The 12,573-nt window shown below is 40.8% G+C and overlaps 1 protein-coding gene across 1 annotated transcript in view; it reads left to right on the top strand.

Annotated features, from left to right (window-relative positions):
- MYH8 (myosin heavy chain 8) overlaps positions 1–11,191 on the top strand; it is a 29,020-nt gene extending 17,829 nt beyond the window's left edge. Inside the window, exons 21-38 of the mRNA XM_057714004.1 lie at positions 1,248–1,490; positions 1,583–1,759; positions 1,835–1,980; positions 2,065–2,155; positions 2,240–2,629; positions 3,049–3,175; positions 3,496–3,614; positions 3,741–3,937; positions 5,047–5,230; positions 5,315–5,480; positions 5,576–5,700; positions 6,609–6,917; positions 7,590–7,793; positions 8,769–8,894; positions 8,974–9,144; positions 9,316–9,420; positions 9,980–10,075; positions 10,970–11,191. Of these exons, the coding sequence (XP_057569987.1) occupies positions 1,248–1,490; positions 1,583–1,759; positions 1,835–1,980; positions 2,065–2,155; positions 2,240–2,629; positions 3,049–3,175; positions 3,496–3,614; positions 3,741–3,937; positions 5,047–5,230; positions 5,315–5,480; positions 5,576–5,700; positions 6,609–6,917; positions 7,590–7,793; positions 8,769–8,894; positions 8,974–9,144; positions 9,316–9,420; positions 9,980–10,075; positions 10,970–11,119 (3,126 nt within the window). The 3' untranslated portion in view covers positions 11,120–11,191. The remainder of the gene's footprint in view (positions 1–1,247; positions 1,491–1,582; positions 1,760–1,834; positions 1,981–2,064; positions 2,156–2,239; positions 2,630–3,048; positions 3,176–3,495; positions 3,615–3,740; positions 3,938–5,046; positions 5,231–5,314; positions 5,481–5,575; positions 5,701–6,608; positions 6,918–7,589; positions 7,794–8,768; positions 8,895–8,973; positions 9,145–9,315; positions 9,421–9,979; positions 10,076–10,969) is intronic.
- Positions 11,192–12,573: the final 1,382 nt, after the last annotated feature.

A 12,573-nucleotide genomic window follows, 5' to 3' on the forward strand; every position in this document is an offset into this window, starting at 1 on the left:
CATTTTCTGGAGAGCTTTTATCATAAATGGATGTTGAACTTTGTCAAAAGCTTTTTCTGCATCTACTGAGATGATCATATGGTTTTTATCCTTCAATTTGTTGATATGATGTATCACGTTGATTGATTTGCATATATTGAAGAATCCTTGCATCCCAGGGATAAACCCCACTTGATCATGGTGTATGATTTTTTTAATGTGTTGTTGGAGTCTGTTAGCTAGTATTTTGTTGAGGATTTTTGCATCTATATTCATCAGGGATATTGGTCTGTAGTTTTCTTTTTTTGTGACATCTTTGCCTGGTTTTGGTATCAGGGCGATGGTAGCCTCATAGAATGAGTTTGGGAGTGTTCCGCCTTCTGCAATATTTTGGAAGAGTTTGAGAAGGATAGGTGTTAGCTCTTCTCGAAATGTTTGAGAGAATTCGCCCATGAACCCATCTGGTCCTGGGCTTTTGTGAGTTGGGAGATTTTTAATCACTGCCTCAATTTCCGTACTTGTGATTAGTCTGTTCATGGTTTCTATTTCTTCCTGGTTCAGTCTTGGAAGATTGTATTTTTCTAAGAATGTATCCATTTCTTCCAGGTTATCCAATTTGAGACTAAGGTAATTCTTAAAATGGAAATGGAATCCTTGGACAATTACAGCACCGTTATGGCCTATCAGGGAGGTTTAGAGTGTACAAAAAGTGCTTCATGGAAATGTATTTATAGGCATAATATTATTCACATTTTCTTTTTTCTTTTTAAAATTCAACCTAGCAACAAGTTGTTTGAGGCAAGTAAGGAATGACCAAAACCAAAACTAACCAACGTGACTAAGTCAAAATCCTTGAATAATATAGTTGAAATGCTCTTAGCAATCACTTACTCCAACCCTCTTAATTACATGAGAGAATGGAGAAAAAGGAATAAAGCAATTTGCCCCAGGTCATACATGTGGAGGTAAATTTGGGACAAGAACCCAAGCTTCCTTTGGATCTTCCACTCTTCTATACACTACTTTTAAAAATAGTCAGTTGCTTCAATCCAGTCATTTTTCAGACTAATTTGCTTCTAATTCTAAATCTATAATCCCATATCCAATTAGCTACATTTCTCCAAACAATGGAATAATGTTCAATTAAGTTTAATTTATACTCATACTGAAAACTTGATTAGCATTCAGTAAGCACTACTATTTTGTGCAAAGAACAAGTTCAAAATAAGTAACAAATTCTCTAAATAGCTCAATGAATCTCTCCACAGGAAGCTGATGCCTTGGCAGATGCAGAGGAAAGGTGTGAACAACTGATTAAAAACAAAATCCAGCTGGAGGCTAAGATCAAGGAGGTGACTGAGAGAGCAGAGGATGAGGAAGAGATCAATGCTGAGCTGACGGCCAAGAAGAGGAAACTGGAGGACGAATGTTCAGAACTGAAGAAAGACATAGATGACCTTGAGCTGACACTGGCCAAGGTTGAAAAGGAGAAACATGCCACAGAAAATAAAGTATGAATCATATTCTCCTATACCATGCAGAGACTCTGCCATCCAACTAAGCTGCTTCACTGCAGAGATCTCGTCTTTTTTAACTTTTCTAGGTTAAAAACCTCACAGAAGAGATGGCAGCCCTGGACGAAGTCATAGCTAAGCTGACCAAGGAGAAGAAGGCCCTCCAAGAGGCCCACCAGCAGACCCTGGATGACCTGCAGGCAGAAGAAGACAAAGTCAACACCCTGAACAAAGCTAAAGCCAAGCTAGAGCAGCAAGTGGATGACGTAAGTGTGTTTTTAATATCTGAAAAAAAAATTTCAATTACTTTCAGTTTTTAACAAAGTTTATTTTGTCATTAGCTTGAAGGGTCGCTGGAACAAGAAAAGAAACTTCGAATGGATCTAGAAAGAGCCAAGAGGAAACTGGAGGGTGACCTAAAATTGGCCCAGGAGTCCACAATGGACATAGAAAATGATAAGCAGCAACTTGATGAGAAACTCAAAAAGTAGGAACTCCAGAAAACAAATTCTATGTGACATCATCTTTCAATCAGTATGGGTACTAACATGTCTTGTTCCTCTGTCTAAAGGAAAGAATTTGAAATCAGCAACCTACTAAGCAAAATTGAAGACGAGCAGGCAGTAGAAATTCAACTACAGAAGAAGATCAAAGAGCTGCAAGTGAGTTCATATTTCCATCAGTCTGGCTCAAAGAGGCACCATTATAACATAAAAAGGCTGATGTGAGCTTTTCCCCACTGCCAGGCCCGCATCGAGGAGCTGGAAGAGGAGATCGAGGCAGAGCGGGCCTCCCGCGCCAAAGCAGAGAAGCAGCGCTCGGACCTCTCCCGGGAACTGGAGGAGATCAGCGAGCGGCTGGAAGAAGCCGGCGGGGCCACTTCGGCCCAGATTGAGATGAACAAGAAGCGGGAGGCCGAGTTCCAGAAAATGCGCCGGGACCTGGAAGAGGCCACCCTGCAGCACGAGGCCACAGCAGCTGCTCTTCGGAAGAAGCACGCAGACAGTGTGGCCGAGCTGGGGGAGCAGATTGACAATCTGCAGCGGGTCAAGCAGAAGCTGGAGAAGGAGAAGAGTGAGCTGAAGATGGAGATCGATGACCTTAGCAGTAACGCAGAGACCATTTCCAAAGCCAAGGTACCGAATACTCTCTTTAAAAGTGGGTAATTAATAACCTGTAAGAACCTTCATTGTTCTCTGGCATTAAATATTGTTTGCAGGCAGTTTATGGCACAGATCTAAAATGTTCTATTCTAATATATTCCATTCTATATCATTTTTTTAAATGCTTGAATATGATTCAAGATTTTTTCAAAATCTACTTTAAGTGTCAGTGTCAAGTATCATTGGGATAAATGAATGAGCTCCAACAATGACCACTTTAGGGACATTATGCACCCGTCATGCTTGAATCCTAGTATGTTCCATAGAGTTGGTGCTATAGGTTTCTACTCACACTTGACATACACTTATTCACTCCGAAAATATTTTAAGAATCAAGTGTTAACTTTTTTTTTTGTACTACATTCAATGTCCCATCTTTCATGGCTACGTAGGGAAACCTTGAAAAGATGTGCCGCGCTCTAGAAGATCAAGTGAGTGAACTTAAGACTAAGGAGGAAGAGCAGCAGCGGCTGATCAATGACCTGACGGCTCAGAGAGCACGCCTTCAGACAGAAGCAGGTAGAGATTTCCCTGTGTCCCACAACTACGTACTGGAAAAGCCATTCCAGGGGTTCTGAATTAACAGCAATACTCCCATATTAGAGAGAGGCAATGAAACATTCAGAATGTGCTGAGCGTGTCAGAAAAAAAAAAAAGGCAAGAATCAGCAGACTAGTTACTTGTTACACTATGATAACAACACTGCCTTTTACTCCAGCCAGTTCTGTAACAACATTTATAATTAGATAAAGTATGTATCTGTCATATAATTATATATACAAACTTTAGGCTTATTTGTTTATGCCATTAACAAATTCCTTTACTTCTATAATTCTTAGGTGAATATTCCCGACAACTGGATGAGAAAGATGCCTTAGTCTCTCAGCTTTCAAGGACCAAACAAGCATCTACTCAGCAGATTGAGGAGCTGAAACGTCAGCTAGAGGAAGAAACCAAAGTAAGTTTTACCAAAGGTCTTCTTGGCTAATCAAACCTAAACATGTTCAGCTAGGTTCTACTTTAAGTGTATAAATTAAATATCACTGAAGAAATGAATTCAAGTCATGGACTGACACTCCCATAGGCCAAGAACGCCCTGGCCCACGCCCTGCAGTCCTCCCGCCACGACTGTGACCTGCTGCGGGAACAGTATGAGGAGGAGCAGGAAGCCAAGGCTGAGCTGCAGAGGGTGCTGTCCAAGGCCAACAGCGAGGTGGCCCAGTGGAGGACCAAATACGAGACGGACGCCATCCAGCGCACAGAGGAGCTAGAGGAGGCCAAGTGTGTACTGTGAACTCTGGAAGAGGAAAATGACATGGATTCCTAGCTGCCCATGGTTTCAGCAGCTTCCAGAAACAGCTGTGATGATGATGAGGATGATAACATAACAGTAGCAGAAGCTAACATTTACTGAGTGCATACTACATGTCAAATACTATTCTATATTAACTCATTTAGTTTTCATAGCAACATTACATTGCATTAGTATTCATATCCCTATTTTACAGATGAGGAAATTGAGGCTGTGAGGGTCTAACCAACTAACACAAGAGCATATGATTAATAAATAGTACATTCTGGTGCCAGAGACCATCTTCTGAAGTATTGAAGTACAAAGACAGAGCTCTTAAAGCTCATGTTGGAGGCCACCCAAACTGTGCGTAATGTCCAGGGTTAGAGTGAATTAAGTAAAGCCTTAGACTGGGTATAGACCAAAGGAGACCTTCAAGTAGATCTTCTAGAGCATTAGGGCTAGAAGTTTGTGTATATTAGTCATGTATGTTTGACACGCAAAGAAAGAAAGTAAACACTTCAAAAGGAAAAAAAAAAAACCTGCCTTTGCTTAAACTCCATGAATTGTCCTGATTTATTTATCTATTTCTTTCCCTGGTGAGACTATCCACCAGATTAGAAGAAACTTGCTATTTTTCTCTAGGAAAAAAGTATGTAAAATAAAATGGAAAGTCTGAGAAAGTGAAAGAATATGCCCAGTATATCTGTGCCCAATAAAATATCTAGTGAGTCTCAAATCCTTTTCGGAATGAGATGAGATATAAATCAATCAATAGAATTGCCCTGGCTAATCATTCTCCATACCATACTCAATCAGAAGCCCTGAAAATCCTGAAATTATACGCAGTAAGATAACGTACAACGTCAGCTCCAACGATGGCCTCTAACAATTCAAAAATGAAAAGGACTTGAGTCCAACTGTTCACCACTTTGGACCTTTTCATAGTTTATCCATCTAGAAAGCAGTTCTGGTTGCCACAGTTTTGAAAATCATGCTACTTGACATTGTAGAAATAGGACTATGAAAGGGAGCCGAGGAGCTCAGCGCTTGCCTCTGTTCCTAACCTCTCTCCTTAACTGCCTGGCTAACTTTTCAGGAAGAAGTTGGCCCAGCGTCTGCAGGAAGCTGAGGAACACGTAGAAGCCGTGAACGCCAAATGCGCTTCCCTTGAGAAGACCAAGCAGCGGCTCCAGAATGAAGTGGAGGACCTCATGCTCGATGTGGAGAGGTCTAACGCTGCCTGTGCAGCTCTTGATAAGAAGCAAAGGAACTTTGACAAGGTGGCTCAGCCTGCTTAAACTCCATAGATGTTTTACTTAATTTCCCTTTCTCCTTCCACCAGCTAACAATTTACCGCTTTTCAGGTCCTATCAGAGTGGAAACAGAAGTATGAGGAAACTCAGGCTGAACTTGAGGCCTCCCAGAAGGAATCCCGTTCTCTTAGCACTGAGCTATTCAAGGTCAAGAATGCCTATGAGGAATCCCTGGACCAACTTGAAACCCTAAGGAGAGAAAATAAGAATTTGCAGCGTGAGTGCTCTTGAACTTCCCTACCCTATGTGGCTCTGGCAGGACCTTTCCATGTTATACTAGTCTGAACACTTCCCCCTTCTGTTCACCCACAGAGGAGATTTCTGACCTCACTGAGCAGATTGCTGAGGGAGGGAAGCAAATCCATGAACTGGAAAAAATAAAGAAGCAAGTGGAACAAGAGAAATGTGAAATTCAGGCTGCCTTAGAGGAAGCAGAGGTATGTATTATGATGTTGTGGGGGGTAAATCAAAGATCAACATTGGTGAAAAACACTCGTTGGGCAATGGTACATGAGATGAATCCATTATTACAGAGTAGGTGCAAATGTGAACTCACATAACCTTTATGAAGGGCAATTTGGCAACAGTTACCAAAAGTCTGAAAAATGTAATACTATGACCTATCAGTTCTATTTCTAAGACTCTATCCCAAGAAAATTATCTTAAGTGGGGCAAAGTTTAAACAAAAGATATCCAACCCAAACACAAGGTGAAGCAAACTATCCATATGATGCAATTTTCTACAGCCACTAAATGTAATTAATATGGGGAAATATTTATGGTAGAGGGTAAGTTTTAAAGCAAGATATTTGCATACACAATATAACTTTATCATGTATAAATATATATATATAGGAAAAAAATTAGAAAAATGTACCACATTAAAATTGTGCCTCTGCGTGGAGGCACAATAGGAAATTATTCTTTTTTTTTTATAAAGTACCCCTACATTCTAGAGTGAACATATATTTTGTAATCAGAACAATATATATGTGTTTAAACTGAGAATTTCTACAACAGGAATTAGTACATTACATGTGAACACTGTAATTTATAAAACGAGAGAATTTGTTTACTACACATAAATTTGATCATATAATTTTTGTTAATACTCATATATTTGTGTAGCACTTTATACTTTACAAAGCACCATTATTATGAGCTGCCCTATAAAGTCCATGACTGAACAAATTAAAAGATGATTTACCTAGTAGGGTCCTAGAGCTGTTGCACTGTACTCTGTAAAATTAGACAAACTGATATTAGTAAGAGTTTGGCTCACAAGGGAATATCCTCCAAATATTCAATTCATTTTCCATTATTAATTGATCACTGTTTTGTTAAGGCATCTCTTGAACATGAAGAGGGAAAGATCCTGCGCATCCAGCTGGAGTTGAACCAAGTCAAGTCTGAGGTTGACAGGAAAATCGCTGAAAAGGATGAGGAAATTGACCAGCTGAAGAGGAACCACATTAGAGTCGTGGAGACCATGCAGAGCACGCTGGATGCTGAGATCCGGAGCAGAAATGATGCCCTGAGAGTCAAGAAGAAGATGGAAGGAGATCTGAATGAAATGGAAATCCAGCTGAATCATGCCAACCGCTTGGCAGCAGAGAGCCTGAGGAACTACAGGAACACCCAAGGGGTCCTGAAGGTAGACGGGTCCACCTTAACAGCCCAGACAAGTCAGGGAAGTGACCTGTCTCGCATTTATCACAGCACCTTCTTGTTACACCATCCTTTTTTTTTTCTTTTAACAAATTATGCAGTTCATAGTATGGAGGTAGCTAAAATAAATACACAAAGAATATATCACCTTTAAAGAAACATTATGTAAAAGAACAAATAGAAGCCCAGAGATAAGCTATGATATGAAAGAAATTATAAGACTTTGGCACCAATAGGCCTGAGGTTTGAGTCTTAGTTTTATCACTTACTAGCTGCCTAATTTTAGGCAAGTTATTTAACCTCTCAGAACCTCTGTTTCTTCTACAAAGCAAGAATGAAACTATCCACCTCATAGGGTTACTTGTGAGGATGAAGTGAGAAAGCAGATGTCAAGTGCTGGGTAGAGCATATGGAAAATGCTCCATAAATGATAGATACTGGTGACTCGCACATAAAAAATAACCAGCTGATGGCATAAAACACAAGAATCTTCTCTCACCTAAGCGGGTGACATCACCGTTTTCATGCTTATTCAAAGGTCAGGTCTGTCATTTTCCTGTTCCTGGCACCAACCCATTCTTCCAGTTCATCTCCTGGGATGTTCACATTCTCTTCAGAGTGTCTAAGAGTGTCTAAGGCATTTTTATTAACTTAACAGGATACCCAGCTCCACCTGGATGATGCTCTCCGGGGCCAGGAGGACCTGAAGGAGCAGCTGGCCATCATGGAGCGCAGAGCCAACCTGCTGCAGGCTGAGATCGAGGAGCTGCGGGCCACCCTGGAGCAGACAGAGCGGAGCAGGAAGATTGCAGAGCAGGAGCTCCTGGACGCCAGCGAGCGGGTACAGCTGCTGCACACCCAGGTGAGAGCCTCACATCAAACAAATGCTGGTGTACTGTGAAGTGATGAATCAGAATTATAATACAGAAATACTCCATTTTTATAAATATGTGTATATTTAAAAGGATGGGGGGATATTTTAAAATATTAAGTACAATTATCCTGAAGTGATGGGATTATAGATGATTTTGTGTGTGTGTTCTTTTTTAGATTTTCTACCAAAAAGAGGCAGGGGTATTACCTTAAAGAAAATAATAAGATTTGAGTCTAGATTGTTTTGAAAACCATGATGTGGAATAAACTTGAATAAAGATATCTGTTGATTCTAAAATCTGAAAATGTCCCACCCAGTGTTTCTCATCAGGAGCACTTCAGCATTGCTGTGTTTACGGTCCCTGTGCCTTGCAGGACATGTAGCATCAATGACCTGCCCGGGCATGAAATGCAGTAACCCACCTTAGTTATTTTGACAACCAAAAATACACACCCCCATACCTTTCCAAATACCCATTAAGGTGGTATTGCTTCCCTTAAGAACCACTGGGTTGAAATTTTAAGAAAATGTTTTCATAAGAGTAATTCAATATTCCCCAAGGGAGCAACCCATTCAAGTTAACAGAGAATAGATTCCTTCTAATTGAGAAACTCTCAGCACCACACTCTCACAAAAAGAATCTATTCTTTTCTAATATTTCCAACCTTTTAAGGATAGAATACTAGTGATGTCTGGTTGACATATAATTGAAAGAGCAATTAATTAATGTCGGCATTCTTGAACCTCCAAGTCCTTATGCATAAATCAGAAGGACACTGGGGAAGTGTGTGGGGGTGGGGGAGGAACTAACCTTGCAAATGATTAACATTTTGCATTGAACAAATATTTAAAGTTTAGTGAAATGTTGCCATTAGGTCCCCTGCAGGAGCCAACAAGTAAGACATTTGTAAAATCCCAAGTGTGCAAACTGCAAGTCTTGTAAATTTCCACTACTTTTAATAGAACACCAGCCTGATCAACACCAAGAAGAAATTGGAAAATGATGTTTCACAACTCCAGAGTGAAGTGGAAGAAGTAATTCAAGAATCGCGCAATGCAGAAGAGAAGGCCAAGAAGGCCATCACAGATGTGAGCAGATGAGCATTTGTTTAATGATACTGTTACCTGCCATTACCAGGTTTATTACATGGATTTATTTACTAATTAGGCAGCCATGATGGCTGAGGAGCTGAAGAAGGAGCAGGACACCAGTGCCCACCTGGAGCGGATGAAGAAGAACCTGGAGCAGACAGTGAAGGACCTGCAGCACCGCCTGGACGAGGCTGAGCAGCTGGCCCTGAAGGGTGGGAAGAAACAGATCCAGAAGCTGGAGGCCAGGGTGGGTCTCTCAATCCAGGAAGGGAAAAGGGCACTCCCCCCATCCTTCTCTCTTCTTATATATTGACTCCCATCCTTATCCTGGGGCTGGGGACATCCACCCAATATCTTCAGTAGGTCCTGAGTTAATTAATATCCCCCAAGGCTGACTATATATCTGTCTTGATTGTAGGTACGTGAGCTTGAAGGAGAGGTTGAAAGTGAGCAGAAACGTAATGCTGAGGCTGTTAAAGGTTTGCGGAAACAGGAGAGAAGAGTAAAGGAACTCACCTACCAGGTAAGGGGAATAGCTTTCTAGAATATCCAGACTTCCTGTGCTAAGGGAAATTGAAAACCTAGTGACTACCTGGTACTCACAAATAGCTACACATTGACTTCATATATATAAGGAGCAAATGACACAATCACCTATCACAGACCTTTCCTAAGCTAGGAAAATCAGGAAGGCCTTTAGAAAATAACATAACTGAGGAAAGAATACAGGTTTCAAAGCCAGATAAACTGGTATTAGTCCTGGTTTGGCCTCTCTTACTTTTGAACTTGAATAGGTTACCTAACACTCTAAACCTTAATTCATCATGTGTAAAATAGAATAAAAACATTTACTCACCAGAGTAGGAAGGTAAGGATTAGAGACATGTATAACTCTCCAATATAGCGCCTGCACACAGTGGACATTTAACAAGAGTGGCTACTGTTAATACTATGAAGGAAGCCTCAGAGTTGACCACATTTACCCCAGACCCATCTACCATCATACCAAAGTGGTTTACTTCACCACCTATAGTGTGTTTATTTCACTGGATTGAATGCAGACCATTTTTTCAAATCTCCAGACTGAGGAAGACCGCAAGAATGTTCTCAGGCTGCAGGACTTGGTAGATAAATTACAGGCGAAGGTGAAATCATATAAGAGACAAGCTGAGGAGGCTGTAAGTATCTTTAAGTCCTTGAGGGAAGAAGAAAACTTCTCTGGGGGTAAAAAAGTGTATTAAGAGAATGCGTTAATGAGAAAGAAAGACAAAGTAAGAATATACCATTCTTATTTTAAGAGAGATGATATAAATATGAATTTACCCCCAAATCCTATTATCTAGTAGAAAATCTAACACCATGATAAATATTCCTCTCCCTCTAGAAATGCACACAATCAAGCGTTCCCAAAAGCCAAACAAAAATCTTTTACCCCAGCTGACTCCTTCATACACCACCAGTGCCATCAGCAGGGGCTTATCCCTGCACATTTGCTGTAGCAAATTAGGACGTGTTGGAAGATTCTACAGCTTCACTTTTCTTAGCTGTTTGCCTTTCTTTCAGACACAGCATACTAGGTAGGAGGTAAGGAAAGGGAATATGAAAGACAGAGGCACAAATGGTAATAAGTCCAACCAACAAAAGCATACTTTCTTCCTAACCCCATATTTTTCCCACCGCTGGTATACCAGAGGCAAAATACATGGCCCAAAAAAAAAAAAAAAATTTAATGGGATCTTCCCAAAGTTATAATTTGACCTTACGTTTAGTTTCTAACCTCTGTGAATGTACACGGGTCTCCTCCTCCTTTCCACCCAGTCCGTACATCGTAAACAGATTTCACATATATAAGAGTTTGACATAATGACCTTCTCTCTTCCATTTCAAAACTGTTTCTTCTTTCATTCTTTAGAGGAAAAAAATCTAACTGAAGTTACAAGTTCTGTCTGGATTTGAAGTCAGATATGGCAAACAGACCATAAGAAGGAAATATCTGAGTTGAGGAAATAATCCTGTTTGGTGACAAGTGCAGTAAGAACCACAAAGTCTAATTCTCACAACTTTATTCTTAGGAGGAACAATCCAATGCTAACCTTGCCAAATTCCGCAAGCTCCAGCACGAGCTGGAGGAAGCCGAGGAACGGGCTGACATTGCCGAGTCCCAGGTCAACAAGCTGCGGGTGAAGAGCCGGGAGATTCACACAAAAGTCAGTGCAGAGTAAATACATCTGCCTGATGCTGCCAAGGGGCTGAAGAAATGCACATAATGTGCTATCTTAGGCCACTTGCTTTGTGATGTTTTTCTCTTAATGTTGAATAAATAAAAATTACAATGAACTTATACCAGACTTATTTTTTATTTCCAAAATTATTAATTCTCATAGTTCTCACCTAGCTATATTTTTTTTAATATTATACATGGCTTTGCAGAACATTCAATATTTGTACCTCCTTTACCACCCAGCATCCCCTTTCCCATCTCCACCACCACGACACCCAAAGACACACAACTGCTTTTTGATGGACTTGATTTTATTAAATCTCTCTAGATTGTTACAAATTACTAAGGAAAACACTTCCTGAGGCTACCCCTTCAGACAGGACCCACTCATGCACCCACTCTGCAAATGGTTACTGAGCATCTATATTATGTGCCGGGCACTGCTCTCAGTTCTACGGGAATAGCAGTGAATAAAGCATAGTTCCCGCCCTCCAGGAGCTTACATTCTACAAGGAGAGAAAGGCAGTCAACAAATAAGAAGCTGTGACTACTATATTTAAAATAATCAACCAGGACCTACTGTATAGCACAGGCAACTAGGCTCTATATTCTGCAATAACCTAAATGGGAAAAGAATTTGAAAAAGAATGGATACTTGTATAGGTATAACTGAATCACTTTGTGGTACACCTGTAACTAACACATCATTGTTAATCAACTATACTCCAATTTAAAATAAAAATTAAGGAAAAAAAAGACCTACAAAAAAAAAAAATAAGAGGCTGTGTAATGTGTCAGATAAGTGCTCATGAGAAATAAAGAGGGAGGCAGTTAGTACTTTGTAGAGAGGAGTCAAGAAAGCCCTTTCTAATAAGAAGACACTTGAACTGAGACCTGAAGGAAGCAAGAGTATTCCAGGCAGAGGGAACAAAAGAAAATGCAAAGGCCCTGAGGCAGGGGCAGCTTGCCTTGTCCCAGGGACAGGAAGGAGGCCAGCAGGGCTAGAGGAGAATGAGGAAGATAAAGAAAGGAACCTGGGAGCCCAGAGATCATGGAGGGCCTCAGGGCCACCTGAGGACTTTTGTTTTCACACAAACTGAGATGAGAAATCTTTGGAGTGTTTTGAGCAGAGAAGTGATATTAACACACATTTTAAAAGAATCACTCTGACTGCTATGTTGAGAATAGACTGAAGAGGGCAGAGGTAGAAACTGGGAGACCAGTTAGAAGCCTACTGAAAAATAAAAGACAAAAAATTGACAGTGGCAGGATATCCCTGGTGGCATAGTGGTTAAGAATCTGCCGGCCAATGCAGGGGACGTGGGTTTGATCCCTCGTCCAGGAAGATCCCACGTGCCACAGAGCAACTAAGCCCATGCACCACAACCACTGAGCCTGCGCTCTAGAGTCTGAGAGCCACAACTACTGAAGCCCACATGTCTAAGAGCCCGTGTT

Source organism: Hippopotamus amphibius, chromosome 17, assembly GCF_030028045.1.
Source record: "Hippopotamus amphibius kiboko isolate mHipAmp2 chromosome 17, mHipAmp2.hap2, whole genome shotgun sequence".
Lineage (NCBI taxonomy): Eukaryota > Metazoa > Chordata > Mammalia > Artiodactyla > Hippopotamidae > Hippopotamus > Hippopotamus amphibius.